General features: G+C 52.8%; 1 protein-coding gene and 1 long non-coding RNA gene across 5 annotated transcripts in view; one reads left to right on the top strand and one right to left on the bottom strand.

Annotated features, from left to right (window-relative positions):
• SCAP (SREBF chaperone) overlaps positions 1 to 16,810 on the top strand; it is a 65,805-nt gene extending 48,995 nt beyond the window's left edge. For 3 of the 4 annotated variants that reach the window (XM_080611988.1, XM_080611989.1, XM_080611987.1), the window contains exons 11-23: positions 4,028 to 4,126; positions 5,007 to 5,225; positions 6,468 to 6,901; positions 7,609 to 7,803; positions 8,725 to 8,926; positions 9,789 to 9,904; positions 10,012 to 10,582; positions 11,448 to 11,533; positions 12,243 to 12,325; positions 13,370 to 13,536; positions 14,110 to 14,190; positions 14,963 to 15,169; positions 15,370 to 16,810. In XM_080611988.1, coding sequence (XP_080468114.1) covers positions 4,028 to 4,126; positions 5,007 to 5,225; positions 6,468 to 6,901; positions 7,609 to 7,803; positions 8,725 to 8,926; positions 9,789 to 9,904; positions 10,012 to 10,582; positions 11,448 to 11,533; positions 12,243 to 12,325; positions 13,370 to 13,536; positions 14,110 to 14,190; positions 14,963 to 15,169; positions 15,370 to 15,615 — 2,706 coding nt within the window. In that variant the 3' untranslated portion in view covers positions 15,616 to 16,810. Of the gene's footprint in view, positions 1 to 4,027; positions 4,127 to 5,006; positions 5,226 to 6,467; positions 6,902 to 7,608; positions 7,804 to 8,724; positions 8,927 to 9,788; positions 9,905 to 10,011; positions 10,583 to 11,447; positions 11,534 to 11,734; positions 12,153 to 12,242; positions 12,326 to 13,369; positions 13,537 to 14,109; positions 14,191 to 14,962; positions 15,170 to 15,369 lie in introns of those variants that run through there. The other variant, XM_080611990.1, reaches the window with a different exon arrangement.
• Positions 4,107 to 6,934, bottom strand: LOC308218212. Its single transcript, XR_013956325.1, has 3 exons — positions 6,809 to 6,934; positions 6,531 to 6,662; positions 4,107 to 4,176 (listed from the first exon to the last, which is right to left on the bottom strand). It is a non-coding gene; the product is annotated as an uncharacterized lncRNA (long non-coding RNA).
• Positions 16,811 to 16,866: the final 56 nt, after the last annotated feature.

The following is a 16,866-nucleotide window of genomic DNA, read 5'->3' as shown; positions in this document are numbered from 1 at the left end:
GCACCTCTGCATCCAGACTTCAGGGAGCTGTCAGCCCGTTCTCTCTGGAAATTCCTAGAAGGTGCAGTCAGCAAGCAAAGGCAGGAGCACCCCGTGTCTGCATAAGCTGGAGGCTACTCTGGGCCCTCACTAGGTTGTCGCTGGCCACCATGTAGGTGGTCTTCATGAGAGGGGTGAGTTGTGTGTATCCTCGTTTTAACATCAGGGACTCCCCAGTAGAGCCTGCAGATTAAAGCCTAGGATAATCTAAGAGGATAAAACATTCAGGTTGGACTGGAGCATTCCAAGTTGAACTTGGCAGTTCCTGAGCTGCTCTCTCAGTATCCCAGGAGGACAGCAAAAGAGAAGTTGTAGTGGAAATCCCCAGGGTACAGCTGGCTATCTATTTCGGCCAGATTTTGTTTGTATTTGAAGCTGATTGCAGAGACTGCTCAGCTCAGACGCTGACACGATCCATCCTTTGGGTCTAAATTGGGCTCATTTATGTGCTGTGTCAGCATCTTTTGGCCTCTTGTTTCATGACTGTGCTGCTTGACCTCAGAAAGTGAAACCTGACGGTGTCTGTGGAGCGAGTGTAGTGCCAGCAGCCGTGCCACGGGGACACCGCCGGGACAGGTCACATCTCGTGTTGCTCTCTGCTGCGGAGGAGCTTGCACAGTGCACTGGTGACAGGAGATAGAGGAGTTGTGATCAAAGGGACAGGGCAGAGCCAGGTGATGGGGTCAGTAGAACTGTGGGAAGCAGTGACACAATGCCCCCACCCCTGTGTTATCTCTATTAAAGTACTCCTGCCTATTACAGTGTTTTGACACGTGATGAAATAGAATAGAGTCACAGGGTTTGGATTGAAGGGACCTTAAAGCCCATCTAGTTCCAACCCCCTGCCACAGGCAGGGACCCCTTCCACTAGACCAGGTTGCTCCAAGCCCCGTCCAACCTGGCCTTGAACACTGCCAGGGATGGGGCAGCCACAGCTTCTCTGAGCAACCTGTGCCAGGGCCTCACCACCCTCACAGGGAAGAACTTCTTCCTAGTGTCTAATCTAAATCTACCGTTTGCTCATCCAGTCTCTGCTCTCCCCATGATCTTGTCTTTCCTTGGATGCTTGCTTTCTCCAGAGGAAGAATCTGGCAGGGTTGCTCTCTGTTAAAAGACTGACAGCTGCTCTGCTGAAGGCTGGTACAAGCCCCTTATCTTGGTCCTTGAGAGTGAAGGACACTGTGCAGATAACGTGCTGTAGTCACGTTGCAGAGTCCAAGGAAATCTGGCAGGAAGAGAGCCAGGCTGTGTAAATCCAACAGGGACCTTTGCTCCAGGCTATGAGGTGCTGGGGTCGTGCAGGTGCTCTCTGGTGTTGGGAATGACAAAAGAGGGAGGCATTTCTCTGCTGAAGGCTCTTGCCTGCCCCAAGGGCTGTAATGGGTCTTACTTTCCTCAGTTACTGCAGTGCAACTCATGTAGCAGAAAGGAATTTTCTATGTTTGCCATGGCTGTCCTTGTCCTAAAATAGTTTGGCTTCAGGTGAGAATTGTGCATCCACTTAATTCACAGAATCACAGCATGGTCTGGGTTGGAAGAAACCTTAAAGCTCATCCAGTTCCAACCCCCTGCCAGGGGAAGGGACGCCTTCCCTTGTAACTGTGAGCAGCAACGAAATGCTCTTGCCTCGCATTGCATGTGTGCAGAGACCCCTCTTCTCCTGGCACTGTGTCGCTGTTGATGGCCCTCATCCTGTGCTTTCCATCTCTTATTAGCTACCTTCTTCTGAAGTTCAGACACCAACAGCCAATTCTGCACCCGCTGAAATAACTTTGGGTTTTGCCATAGGGTTTGCAGTATTCAAGTGTAAGAAGATTGTAGATTTCCAGGGCTAGCAGCTTTAGGTGCCTAATTCTGTGTGGAGTAAGTGGAAGCATTAACAGAATTAATCTCTCTCTATGCAGGGCCTGCCACTGGGGGAGCCTGTGTTTGCCAAGGTCTGGGTGAAATCCAGATGGATGTTGCTTTCCTTCTGGTTTTCTCCCAGAGAGAAATCTGGGTTGAGTTTTCAGCCTTGTGCTTTCAAAACCCTGTGTCAGATGTATCTGTTGATTGCTTATGTTTCAAGAACAGTTCGGACAGGATGGGGAGGCTTCAAGGTTTGTTTGAAGGTTTTAGGTAGCCTGTCATGCTACCGTTGTTAATTTCACTGGACTGATGTTGGCCTCCAGGAAGATACTGGGATGGACATATGAAGAAAGAGAACAAAAGAAATCAATCTCTGCGGCTTCTCTCCTTCTCCTTAGCTGGATGTGGCCTGGCTTGGTCTGCAGGCAGTGTGAATGCCACCCCTGGGGGGCACCAGCGCAGGCAGTGAACAGCAGTGGGTGTCTGCCAGCTCTGTCCTGCAAGTGGAGGCCAGATTCTTTAATCTTTTGCTTGGCCCAAGCATTTTTACTCCCACTTACGTTCAGCTCTTGATCTCCCCATTTTTACGAGGTCTTTTTTGGGTCCCAACAGGAATTTGTACCTTCAAGGGAAACAAGATGGTTCTCAAAATATTTTATTCTATGTTGCTGTGAGGTTTTGAGTGTAGTGGCACTAACAGCGATTAGGGTAAGAGCGTGCATTTGTTTTACAGAGGGACCTGGGAGCTGACTGCACTTCTGCTGCTGGACAGAATCTTTTAATCCTTATTTTGAGAGGTGGGACAGTGCAAACCTCATGAAGTTTACAAGGCCAAGTGCAAGGTCCTACACCCGGATCAGTGCAGTTCTAAGCACAAATACTGGCTGAGGGAGACTGGGTTGAGAGCAGCCCTGAGGAGAAGGACCTGAGGGTGTTGGTTCATGAGAAGCTTTTCATGACCACCAACATAAGAAGGATGTGGAGCTATTGGGAGTGAGTCCAGAGGAGGCCACAAAGATGCTCTGAGGGCTGGAGCACCTCTGCCATGGAGACAGGCTGAGAGAGCTGGGCTTGTTCAGCCTGGAGAAGAGAAGGCTCCAGGGAGACCTCAGAGCAGCTTCCAGTGCCTAAAGGGGCTGACGAGAAAGCTGGAGAGGGGCTTTTGACAAGGGCAGGTAGGGACAGGACAAGGGGGAATGGCTTTAAACTGACAGAGGGGAGATGGAGATGTGATCTGAGGAAGAAGTTCTTCCCTGTGAGGGTGGTGAGGCCCTGGCACAGGTTGCCCAGAGAAGCTGTGGCTGCCCCATCCCTGGCAGTGTTCAAGGCCAGGTTGGATGGGGCTTGGAGCAACCTGGTCTGGTGGAAGGTGTCCCTGCCCATGGCAGGGGGTTGGAACTGGGTGAGCTTTAAGGTTGCTTCCAACCCAAACCAGTCTGTGATTCTAAGAGTCTGTGATTGTTTCTGCAGTGACACCTGCTGGGGAAAGCGGAGCATTACAGAAAGTTTAGGAAGCACTGACTTTTTCCCATCTTATGTTATTTAGAGAACTCTGAAGGTGGGTATGGGACTTCTTTTCCAGAGGCATAGGGGTGAAATTTGCCCATCAAACGGACATTAGCCAAAAGTGTGATTTAAGCAGAATTTTTTTAGTTGGGGCCCTGGAGAATGGCTACAAACAAGTACACAGGTGTACAGTGACTTCCATGGTCTGTCTGCGGTTGGAGAGAGATTGATCCGGTTCCTGGGCAACCTGTGTTCCCAGAGGAATTTTAAATCAGGGCAGAGGTTTATTGGTAAGAGGCAGGAAACGCACTGCTGGAGGCCGAGAGCTCTGGCTGCAGCCCTGCCATGGGTTTGTGAACCCGGAAAACATCCTCTGCTGGTTTTTCTTATGGTGCTGTGATGTTTTATGGCTACGAAGAGCAACGCATGTGAGTCCGAGTAAATACACTCTTGAGTTTTCACACAGACTTTCCTAGCATGAAACTCTCAACTATTGCAAGTTATGGATTATAGAATTTGTCAGTAAAATACGCCCAGGCCTGCACTCTGGGCAAGAGTCTGCCGATTTTCCCTTTTTTTGAAGTTGGAATACTTATTGTTGTCGCCATAGCTAATCTGTGTGTCCTGTCTGCAGGAGTTCTGCCTCTTTGCTGTGGTTGGCCTGGTGTCTGACTTCTTTCTGCAGATGTTTTTCTTCACTACTGTGCTGTCCATTGACATTCGCCGTATGGAGGTAAGGAAGGGCCAAGAACATGGGGGTTTGCCTTGGGTTTTTCTTCTCTGCTGTTGGAGAAGGATAAAGGAAGCACAGCCTGTGATTTTTCACACTAAACAGAAAAGACCAAGCTGTAAAACTTCTGAGGCAATACTTGCTGGTTAGATATGTACAGGGATTGGGGGCAGGACACCTGAGGGAACAAAATACCCTCAGGTAAATAAACTTGCAGATTTGAGGTAAACAAACCAGGCGTGTCCTGGGCTGCATCCCCAGCAGCATGACCAGCAGGTAGAGGGACGGGATTCTCCCCCTCTACTTTGTTCTTGTGAGACCCCCCTGCAGTCCTGCATCCAGCTCTGGGGCTCCAACATAAGAAGGAGCTGGAGCTGTTGTAGCGAAGCCAGAGGAGGCCACAAAAATGCCCAAAGGGCTGGAGCAGCAATGCTATGGAGACAGGCTGAGAGAGCTGGGCTTGTTCAGCCTGGAGAAGAGAAGGCTCTGGGGAAACCTTAGAGGTTAGGGATAGGACAAATGAGAAGCTGTGGCTGCCCCATCCCTGGCAGTGTTCAAGGCCAGGTTGGACGGGGCTTGGAGCAACCTGGCCTAGTGGAAGGTGTCCCTGCCTGTGGCAGGGGGTTGGAACTGGATGAGCTTTAAGGTCGCTTCTAACGCAAACCATTCTGGGATTCTGTGATTCAGTGAAGTGGGCTGGAAGCAGGCATGGTGGCAGATGACGATGGCTGCTTGAAGAAGACATTATATGCTGGAGAGAAGCTGGGACAGATTGTCCTGAGGGAGAAAGTGGGGACCTTGTGTCAGACGTAGGCCTGTGCACACATTTATCTCAAGGGGTGTCCTTACTGTGTCTCTCCCACATTTGCTCTTCTCTCTGCAGCTCGCTGACCTCAACAAGCGGTTGCCAGCAGAAGCCTGTCTGCCCCCAGCGAAGCCTGTCAGCCGCTCTCAGCGCTACGAGCGGCAGCCGGCGATGCGGCCTGCCACCCCCCACACCATCACCCTGCAGCCGTCCTCCTTCAGGAACCTGCGCCTGCCAAAGAGGCTGCGCGTCATTTACTTCTTCGCCAGGACCCGGCTGGCCCAGAGGCTCATCATGGTAAGCAGTGTGGGGTTTGTTAGCTGTTGTCCCTTCCTGCACACTAATCTGAACCAAATAGGCCTTTGGGGCGGGGGGGAAAAGGCCAACATTCTCATGCATCCTTGTTCCACTGCAAGACTTATGCTGCCCTGTGGTAAATCCAATTCAAGATGTACACATCACTGTGCATGCATCAGCTCCAGGGCTCTGCTGTTTGTATGATGGTAGTGGGTAATTTTCTGATATTTGCTTTGAGACAAAAATCTGCTTTTATATAAGCAGGTTTGTAAGGACCTTATGAGCAGAGAGGGAAGACTTCTACAGAGCAGAAACCATGGTTTTAGTTCCTGCAGGTAATGAGGACTAAAGACATGGAGGTATTTTGCTACGTGACAGGCTGAGGCTTTTCCTTGTGCAGGTGTAACTGCAGTGGTTACACCAGTTACTGCCCCTGCTTGCCCCCTCTGTCCCTGTTCTGGATGTCTATAATGGAAGTGGAAGAATTTGCATACTCCTCAGCTCCACAAGCCGGTCTAGTCTGTTACTGTCAGCTAACACTGCTGGCAGTTTAAGTTCAACTAACACATCAGCCTGTGAAGCAAGGCTGCTGCAGTAGGTCTGGCAGAGTTCATGACCCAGAACCTGAATTAAGCCTTTCCAGCCCAATTTGCAGGTGGCAGAGGTGCTGGTCCCAGCACCAGTGAGGAGTCTCCTCCCTGCTGTTCATTTATGTGGGACAAATGGGATTCCTGCCATCAGGTTGAGTTGAATGGCTCACGGAAAAGTAATGCTCAGTTTTGTGTGTGCTGTGCAACCTCTCCCAATCATAGAATCATAGATTGGTTTGGGTTGGAAAGGACCTAAAGCTCATCCAGTTCCAACCCCCTGCCATGGGCAGGGACACCTCACACGAGACCATGTCACCCAAGGCTCTGTCCAACCTGGCCTTGACCATTGCTAAGGATGGAGCATTTACTGCTTCTCTGGGCAACCCATTCCAGTGCCTCACCACCCTCACAGTAAAGAACTTCTTCCTTATATCTAACCTGAACTTCCCCTGTTTAAGTTTAAACCCATTACCCCTTGTGCAATCACTAATCCTCTTAGAGGGTAAGTGTCTGCTGAGAGTAAGATTCTTAAGTGCAGGGTGTACCGTGGGCTGGAATCAGCTGTTGATCAGCTCAGAGAACTGGTGAGGTGCCTGGAGGTGGAGCGTGAGGGCCATGAACTAATGGGCTTGTCTCTGCTCATTGTCTGTAGGCTGGGACGGTGATCTGGATTGGAATCCTGGTTTACACGGATCCTGCTGGTCTACGCACCTACCTCACGTCACAGGTCACCGAACAAAGTCCTTTGGGTGAGGCAGGTCTGCCTCCGATGCCTGTTCCTGGAGAGGTCCTGCCTGCTGGGGCCCCCAAGATTGATCTCTCAGTCTTCCCATCGGACTCAATACAGCTGTTGGAAAACCAGACACAGCAGCGTGAGCAGAAGTCAGGGCTGGAGTCCCTCAGCAGGCTGGAAACAAACCAGCACACTTGGGCCCAAGGACCAGAGGGCAAAGGGAATGGACAGACAGAGCTTGGAGCTGAAGCAGAGGTTACCTGGGGAGCAGAGGATGAGGAGATTTGGAGGAAACTTTCCTTCCGACACTGGCCATCCCTCTTCAGCTACTACAACATCACTCTGGCCAAAAGGCAAGTGGGCTGGCATCGAGCGCCGCAGCACTTTGAATTGTGGACTTGACCCCAAGCGTTCTTCTTTCATCTGTCCTTTATCCTTCCGAGTTAGATAATTCGTGTTGCATGTGACTTACTCCAGAAGAGTAAAGGCCCTCCTGTGTGGTGCAGAGGTACCAAACTCCAGGGCTGTCTGTCTGAGAATAAGGGTTGTGTTTTTCTCTGTGCCCTTGGATGTATTGAAGATAAGAAGAGCTGGTAGTGGTTCAACCTGCCTGTTGTCTTCCTTTACCCTGGAGGTGATGGTTAGAATTTTGTAAAACAATAGGTAGTCATCTGTGAATGATGGGGATGATGCATGTGAGGAACAGAGACATCTGAGCTGAGGATACTTCTTGGTGAGAAATTCTGACCTACAGGAAACTGGACCAGATGGCTACATCCCTGCTTCAATCTGTGTGATACATTTCATCACATCAGTAGTTCATTCTACTGGTGGCTCTTAACCTCTCCCATGAAGTTAAGGGTTAAGACCTAGGAAATATCTTCAGAGAAAAAGATACCAAAGGAGGTCTTTAGTTTAGAATACCTAAAACCACTGCTCTGAAAGTGCATGCTGATACCTTGGCTGCTGGCGAGGGAGATGATCTATGTCACCTATTAGGATGTTTGTGGGGTTTTGTGTTTGTTGTTCCTAAGCTGTTCTGATCTTTCTGTTCCTTCAGGTACATCAGCATCCTTCCAGCAATCCCTGTCACACTGTATCTCAACCCACAAGAGGCCTTGGAAGTGCGGCATCCCCAGGAGGCAAACCGCTACCACCCCTTCTTGTCTTCAAGCAGCGGAAAGCTGGATGCTCAAGCTCAGCCTGACCAAGCCTCATCCAAGCTGCAAGGGCACCAGGATGTCACTCTTTACAAGTAAGTCATAGAATCCTAGAACCCCAGGTTGGAAGGGACCTTAGAGCTCACCCAGTTCCAACCCCCTGCCACAGGCAGGGACACCTTCCACTAGACCAGGTTGCTCCAAGCCCCTGTGTCCAACCTGACCTTGAACACTGCCAGGGATGGGGCAGCCACAGCTTCTCTGGGCAACCTGTGCCAGGGCCTCACCACCCTCACAGGGAAGAACTTCTTCCTCAGATCTCATCTCAATCTCCCCTCTGTCAGGTTAAAGCCATTCCCCTTGGTCTGTCCCTACCTGCCCTTGTCAAAAGTCCCTCTTATGTTGTTACCCCAGAGCTGGATGCAGGACTGCAGCAGGACACCAGAGTGGAGCAGAGGGGAAGAATCCCCTCCCTCGACCTGCTGGTCACGCTGCTGGTGATGCAGCCCAGAACACGGTTGGTTTCTGGGCTGCAAGCGCACATTGCTGGATCATGGGGAGCTTCTCATGGACCAGCACCGCCAAGTCCTTCTCCTCAGGGCTGCTCTCAATCCAGTCTCCCCCAGCCTGTGTTTGTGCTTGGGATTGCCCTCATCGGTGTGCAGGACCTTGCACTTGGCCTTGTAGAACTCCGCGCCAGCCCAGGGACCTTCCTTTCCTACGGAGAGGACGGACTCACAGCTTGCTGTCCAAATTGGCGATCTGGCTGTGTATTACCCTGATTCCCATCTTCTTAAAGTCTTATTGCTGTGTACTTTTCTTCTTGAGAAATCTGAAATCTTGTGGAAATGGTTGTTTTCCCATTAAAAAAACACTTTCATTTTCCACAAATCACTATGGACCAGGAGCATGTGTGATACTTTCATGGTATTTTTCAAAGTCTCTCTGTGGACTAGTAATTGGATCTTTTCTCTCACCTTCTCTTTGTTTCTGTGTCGCTTTGTCTCTCCCACCAGGGTGGCTGCTCTGGGTCTGGCCTCGGGCATTATCCTGGTGCTCCTGCTCTTCTGCCTGTACAAGGTGTTCTGCCCCAAGAACTACGGGCAGAACGGGATCTCGCACAGCCGGAGGAAGAGGGGGGACCTGCCCTGTGATGATTACGGCTACTCCCCACCGGAGACAGAGATTGTTCCCCTGGTGCTCAGGGGTCACCTCATGGTAGGTCCACGTGAGGATGGGAGTGGTCCTCACAAGAAGGGCATTTTACTGACTTGTGCCGCGCATCTTCTCTTTTCTTGGGTTATTATTTAAACAACAGACCCCACAAAGGACAGAGCTGCTTTGCAGCCTTAGCACAACACAGCAGTGGAGGCCGACACCCAGCCAGATGCTACATATATATTTCAGGATATTGTAGCCTGAAGTTTCCTGCAGCACTTCTCCATTTCTTCCTGGGACTTGGTCCGAACCTTTTGCAATTGCTGTTACTACCTTTTCTTTTGGCTCTTGTCAGCTGGGCTGATCCAGCCCACTTCGCTGGGCTACCTCTAGTTTCCTGATATTTGATGCCTATTGGATCCTTTCTTCCTGCTTCCCAGAAGTTAGTGCATAGGTTTGAGCTGTTAAATATTGTTTCCATTGCTAAAAGCATCCATGTGCTTGCATGGGAGTGTGCTGCTGCTCAGTTAACTCTGTTTTCTTGAGGGGAAAGATGTTTCTTTCTACTCAGAGATGAAACAAAGAATTCAGACAGCTGGTCAGATAGAGTTTGAAATGCTGTATGGTGTTTTCCAGAGCAGCTGCACCTCTTTCCTGATTCTCCAGTCTCTTTGGGCTGTACTTTGTCAGGGAAAGGGGAGACAGACAGAATTGGTTTGATTTGCAGCAGTCTAGAGCACATCTAGACTCAGGGCGAAGATCTACTCATGTTCTCAGCGTACCCTTGGGTTTCTCAGCCACCCACAGAGTTTAGACATAATTTATCATCTGTATAATTCCTCAGCCACATGGAAGGTGGTTGTCAGGATCCGGAGGCCTCAGTGGTGCAATGGCCTCACCTGTGCTTGCTCTTCCTTCCCAGGACATCGAATGTCTGGCTAGTGATGGGATGCTGCTCGTCAGCTGCTGCCTGGTGGGCCAGATCCGTGTGTGGGATGCTCAGACTGGTGACTGCCTCACTGTTATTCCCAAACCAAGGTGAGTGGGGTCACGCTGCTCAGCAGCTGACACAAACCCCTGTGTGAGAAACCAGCCTTCTCCAGCAGCAGAGGCAGGAGGGCTGGATGCTTAATACTGTGTTTTAGGTTGCGACGAGACAGCAGTGGCATCTTTGACTACCAGGAAAGCTGGGATCACAGTCCCGATGGCAAGAATGGTCTGGACGACTCTTTTGAGAGCAGTCACCAGCTCAAAAGGATGCTCAGCCCTCCGCAGCCACCACTCTTCTGTGACCAGCCAGACCTCACGTCTCTCATCGACACCAACTTCTCCGAGCAGGTGAAGGTGGCCGAGTCCGAGACGCGGCTCCGTGCGGTGGGCAGTCGCCAGAAGGAGACCGGATATGACTTCAGCAGCCTGGTGGGTAAAGCGTATGAAGAACACGGCTCCTCTAATTCCATGAGCTTCACGGGCCCCTCAGCCCCGCACGGACAGGCTGGATTCTGCACGGGGAGCAGCAGAGCCCGCTCCCTGGGCTGCGGGAGCGAGGAGGGAGGCTGCAGCACCCGCAGGAGGAGCCTGGGGGACGAGTCTTTTACGGGATTTGACAAAGCCTCACCGCTTCCTTCCTGGGGAGGAGACCTGGAGAGCTCTGTCTGGAGCCTGGACCTGCAAGGGAATCTGATTGTGGCCGGCCGGAGTAATGGGAAGCTGGAGGTGAGGAGCAAGGCTTGCTGCAGCACTGGTGCTCTAGAGAGCTCTAGAGCTTGCCATGTCTGTAAGCGATGTGGCTGGTCAGTCATGATATAAGGTAAAATGGCTAGGAATTATGTAGGAATGATACAGGTTTTGAAGCAAATTTTGATCAGAAATTCAAATCTCCTCCAATGAGAAACTTCCAGAATTAGCTCAATCTTCATTTTTGGAAATCAAGTTAGAATTTCTCCTTCAGAATAAATGGTGAGGTTTGGGGTGTTTTAAACAAATACATTTTGACATAAATCTGTCAATGATTTTTAACCTGTCTCTAGTCCTTCCCACCAGACACAGACAGGACACTATTGTGTTTCTTTGTCTTTTTGAGCTCAGGTACCTTCTCCCGAGCAGCTCCCTCAAGACTGACTGAATTTTGCTGCCAAATCTTGTCTCCAGCCCACATCACAAGATTGCTTCATGCTCAGAACAGGGCAGATATGGGATTCAGCAGGAGCAGGGAGGAGTGTTGTGGAGATGGGGATGAGGGGGCATGCAGCCAGAGCCAGTGCTGCCACAGGGCGTATGTTTAGTAGCATTTGTGGTGACCCCAGTAAGAAAGGTGTGCAGGTTTTGAAGTATTAGTTACAATTTGGTGGAAGTAGCACCGGAAGGAAGAAGAGGATGGTGTGATTGTACATCCCTTGTGTTGCAGGAGCCCCGTGTTGTAATTACTAGTGCCAAAAGGGAGCTGTGTGCAGGCTCCTTCATTAAAATCAAACAGTTAAGGGAACTGGGGGGATGTGTGTGGCTGTTAGGTGGATCACACCTCCTTGATATATGATGCTCTCCTGGCCAGGATTGCAGCAGTAACCTCTTCTCCTTCCAGGTCTGGGATGCTATCGAGGGCACCCTCCGCAGCAGTAATGATGAAGGTCAATCTGGCATCACAGCACTCGTCTTTCTGAACAACAGGTAATTGTGGTGTGCTCAGTCATCTCCTGCAAGAGGAGAATGCATGGTGTAAGGCAGGATCCTGGCTCTGAGCCTCCTGGCACGAGAGCTCGAACAGCTCCAGCTGGTAGAGGCTCAGCTGGGAAGTCAAGGAATCACAGAGTAGTATGGGTTGGAAGGGACCTTAAAGCTCATCCACTTCCAACCCCTTGCCATGGGCAGGGACACCTTCCACTAGACCAGGTTGCTCCAAGCCCCGTCCAAGCTGGCCTTGAACACTGCCACGGATGGGGCAGCCACAGCTTCTCTGGGCAACCTGTGCCAGGGCCTCACCACCCTCACGGAAGAAGTCACTTCCTTTCCACGCATCAATCTCAAGCTGGGCCTGGTGGAGCACACTTTCCTGGGTCCAGCTCTGTTCCAGCAGCCACTTCTCCATACAGGTACTCAGTCTTTGTCATAGCTGAATATGCAGAATAATTCAGGGCTGGGTGCTGAACCTTTGGGTCACTTGTTTCTGCGTGCTTTTAAGAGGCAGTGCCATCTGCCAGTTCCTTCTGCAGTCTGAGCTTAATATCATTTCCAAGCCCTCTTCCTTGCAGTCAGGAAGGGAATCCTCAAGGGGGAAGTCTGCGTGGTTGGTGCTCTGCCTTGGTGTCTGGTCTCCAGGCTCCTTTCACTGTCGGAGAGGGGAAGGGTCTCTCCTCACATGCTTGCATTTCTCCCTCAGAATCGTCGCTGCCCGGTTGAATGGCTCTTTAGACTTCTTTTCGCTAGACACACACACATCCTTGAACCACCTGCAGTTCCGAGGTAAGCGAGTGCCCAAGCGTGCTGTGCACATGTGAGCTCTCTGAGCCTCTTCCTCTCCTCTTGCCTCCTGGTACCTGACTCTTCCTCACCTCACACCAACTTCAGCTTTCACACTCTGCTCCAAAACACCCTATGCTGCTGCAGGATGCTGAGCCAGATGCTGTGGAGAGCACAGGGATACTTTGGGAGTTCCCTGTATAGGGAGAGTGCCTCAAGTGTGGGTTTTCTCCAGTGCACAGCTCTGGAGGCTGAGACATGCGTTCCAGGGTCAGCTCTGACCCATACCTCTTTCCTCTCCCATTCCTCACCTCTCCTTCAGCAAGGTGTATTTGCTGTATCGCCTTCACCTCCCACATCTTGTACACCATGTAGCCCCACACACAAAAGCACCACACACAAAACTTGGTGTAACCGGTTTTCAGGGTAGTGGCTGCTTTGGTTTTGGAGGCACCTGGAGGGAAGAGAAACCCTGGGAGAGTGGCTGCATTCCTGGAGGGATGTCCTGGGCCCAGCAAGCTGTAGATGTGGAAGTAGAGCAGGCTCTGCAGGAAAGGACTGCCTGTGGAAATTACTTTTCCCTGTGGAGCGTGGAGAGCCTTGTGCCCTATGTTCTATGTTCTTTCTATGACCAGGGAATTGCAGAACTCTTGGGCTTCAGGGACCTCAGTCTTGCAGAGACTGATAGTGTAGAGGCCGCTGCTCTTCAGAGCTGAGTTCTGCTGCTGAGGACCCTGTTGGAGACCCCCACTTCAGTTTTTCCTGGGCAGCCATAGCTTCAGTTGGTGCCAGCCAGAGTGCTGAGTGTGCAGCTCCTTGGAGGAGAACCAGGTTTAAATTCCAGTCATAAAATCATAGAATAGAATCTGGGAATAGTTTGGGTTGGAAGGGACCTCAAAGCTCATCCAGTTCCAAGTCTGTGCCATGGGCATGGGAACCTTCCACTAGACCAGGTTGCTCAAAGCCTTGTTGAGCCTGGGTGCTCTTACTCTTGGAGCGTAAGGCTGCACATGCTGCAGCGAGGACTTCCTGCGTGTCTCACCACAGGAGCCCCAAGCAGAAGCAGCATCCCGTCCTCGCCGGTGTTCAGCAGCAGCGACATCATCCTGTGTCAGCTCACCCACACCGTGTCCTGTGCCCACCAGAAGCCAATCACGGCGCTGAAGGCTGCAGCAGGGCGGCTGGTCACTGGGAGCCAGGACCACACTCTGAGGGTAAGGCTTTGCCCTGTAACTGGAGGAGCGCGCGTGCTTTTCCATCCCATTGCCAGTGTGGGACATGAGCTCTTCCCCTGTGTTGGGCAGGGGCCGGAGCTGATGTGTGTGTGCAAGAAAGAGATAGGTGAGCATTTGGGGTGGGGTGGTTGGAGCCTAGTCTAGTGCATTCCTGAAGTTCCTGTGTTGTATCCGTCTGCCTGGATACCCTCCAAGAGGGTGAAAAGACAGAGCCCTGTGTGAGCTGCCTGCCCAAGCAGAGCAAGAGATTCTCTTGCCTTAAGGCTGGGTGACTTCAGGAGTAGCCAGGTCTGGGTTCTGGGGTACCCCCTGTCTTCTCGTCCCTTCCAGCGCAGCTGTCCCCTTCAGCCGCCCATGTCACTTCCCAACAGGCATTGCCCCATTGCTCCCTGCCACTTCCTCACTGTCCCTAATTGCTGACAGGCTCTGGCTCTGCTGAGAGAGGGGGACAGCAGTAAGGAGGATAAAGTGGGATTGGCTGCTTCATTAGCAGTGTGGCTCTGGGACATGGCTGCGCTATGGACACTTACCTCTGCCTCCTCCACCATGCAGGTGTTTCGGCTGGAGGACTCGTGCTGTTTGTTCACACTGCAGGGTCACTCGGGAGCCATCACAGCCGTGTACATCGACCAGGTAAGGTGCAGAGCAGCCTTTACATCTGGCTGCTGAGCCACTGCTTCAGTCAGAGGAACCCCTCTCCTGGTTTGCATCTGAGGAAGTTGATGTGTGCTTCTCCAAGGATGCAGAGACATTGCTGACCACTGTGACTGTGTGCTCACCTTGTGACTTACAAGCCTGGAGAAGAGAAGGCTCCAGGGAGACCTTAGAGCAGCTTCCAGGGGCTGACAAGAAAGCTGGAGAGGAGCTTTTGACAAGGGCCTGTAGGGACAGGACAAGGGGGAATGGCTTTAAACTGACTGAGGGGAGATTGAGATGAGATCTGAGGAAGAAGTTCTTCCCTGTGAGGGTGCTGAGGCCCTGGCACAGGTTGCCCAGAGAAGCTGTGGCTGCCCCATCCCTGGCAGTGTTCAAGGCCAGGTTGGATGGGGCTTGGAGCAACCTGGTCTAGTGGAAGGTGTCCCTGCCCATGGCAGGGGGCTGGAACTGAGTGAACTTTAAGGTCTCTCCAACCAAACCATTCTAGGATTCTTTGATTCCCACACAGCTCACTGCTAGCGCAGCAGCCCTGCTCCCTGGACATGATTTTGCCTCCCTGCCCTGTTTGGAGCAGGAAAGCCCTGTTTCCACTGTACCCACGCTGGTGTTTAGCAAGTGCTTCTATGCAGAACTGGCCTGTGTGCTCAGCCCCTTCCTATGTCTGTGGCACAGTAAAGTCCTGGGCTGTGCTGCAGAGGTCACTGTCTTCCTCCAAGCTTCCTGACCTGGCTCTGCTGTCTCCTTGCAGACGATGGTGCTGGCGAGCGGTGGCCAGGATGGTGCCATCTGCTTGTGGGACGTGCTGACAGGGAGCAAGGTCAGCCACATGTATGCTCATCGAGGGGACGTCACGTCTCTCACCTGCACAACATCCTGCGTCATCAGCAGCGGCTTGGACGATGTCATCAGCATCTGGGACCGCAGCTCAGGAATCAAGCTCTATTCAATCCAGCAGGTTGGTGGCCAGGGAAAGGTTAAAGGTGCTCCTGCACTTGCATGGACCCCATGAAACCACAACCCCTGGTGGCTCCACAGCCTCTTCCCAGCGGTGGCATAGGCTGGCCACAGGCTGCTGCCTGCCCTTGCAGGGGAATTCCTGCCCTGTTGGGTAGCTTCACTGGGCTCAGTGCACTGATGTGCTCTCGTTCCATGCAGGAGATAGGCTGTGGTGCCAGCCTGGGTGTCATCTCTGACAACCTGCTGGTGACGGGTGGCCAGGGCTGCGTCTCCTTCTGGGACATTGGCTATGGTGACCTGCTCCAGACCGTCTACCTGGGGAAGAGCAACGAGTCGCAGCCGGCACGACAGATCCTGGTGCTGGAGAACGCCGCCATCGTCTGCAACTTTGGGAGCGAGCTCAGCCTGGTCTATGTCCCCTCAGTACTGGAGAAACTGGACTGAGGATGGGCCGAAGCCTGGCTGGAGGGGAGAGGTGGGCAGCTGAGGGGACAGGGACACCAGCTCCATCACACTGCCCCTGCCTCTGTTGGCATCTCACTTTGTGAACCGCTCTGTCACCCACTGAATGGCCTGCAGGGCCTGAGCCCCCCTCTTTGCCCCACTCCAGCATCTCTCATGCGGGCTCCGCACATGCACAACAGTCCTGGGGCCACAGACGGGCTTGGGGACGCTCTTGGCACCCTGCTTAGAATGGGGATGAGGAGCAGTGGGGTGGCTCCACTGGTTGGGGAGACCGAGCAACAGTGGCGGGTGCAGGGGAGTCTCAGGACCTGTTGCCTTGTGGTAGCTGTGCTGAGCTGGGTCCAGCTCCATCTGAGCAGGGTCCAGCTGTTCCCAGCCCTTCATGCAGTGGGGCAGGAGCAGGGCAGTGTTCCCAGCCAGCCCCACACAGAGAACAGCCTGGGTAGTGGTGAGCCCCAGCACCAATCCCAGCAGTAGCGGGTCCTGGGTCTGACCTCGCCTGGGCACTTGGCTTGGCCTCCATGTGCCTTAGAGGCCCCAGCCTGCCCCTGCCCTATTTATTTATATGCTGTATATATTTATTTATTACGGCAGGAGAGTGCCAGCCCTCGCTCCACCCAGCCCCTTGGGCACTCAGTCCTCCTCCTGGCTGCCCTTCCTGGCTTCTCCTTCACCCAGTTTGCAGCAATAGCACCTTCCTCCTCCTCCCGCTGCGGGGCCAGAGGAGGCTCTTCTCAGGTTGGGAGTGGGCAGGCAGCCCCTGTCCCCCATCCTGCCTGCAGGCCTGGGGGAGCCAGGCAGGCTGGCAGAGCTGTGGGGGACCCCTGCGTTGCTCCATCCCTGCAGGCTGGGAGCTCTGCTCCCCCCACAGCTGCACAACAGGGGCCTGGCTGCTGCTGCACCAGCAGAGCCAGGGCCGGACCCTTCCCCTCCGCTCTCAGCCCTTGTGTCAATCAACGCCGATGATGTCCGTTAACCGAACCCTGGTGATTGTAGAGGCAGCGCCACGGGCCCCGCCGGAGCAGGGCCGGGGGGTCCCCGGGGAGCCCTTCGCCTCCGCCGCGGGTGGCCTTAGCCCGGCTGTACGCTTTGTTCTGTACAGGGGACGCTTTTTGTACCGGATCATGTTTTGTAACGTGTATGAGGACACCTCCAGTAAACGGAACTAACCTGAGCATGGCTGCACCCCCTCCTCCCCGTGCCGTCAGCACGTGCCAATCAAACTCACTT

Source organism: Psittacula echo, assembly GCF_963264785.1.
Source record: "Psittacula echo genome assembly, chromosome: 2".
Classification (NCBI taxonomy): Eukaryota; Metazoa; Chordata; class Aves; order Psittaciformes; family Psittacidae; genus Psittacula; species Psittacula echo.
The sequence above is the reverse complement of the archived record's forward strand: the minus strand, read 5'-3'. Positions and strand labels throughout refer to the sequence as shown.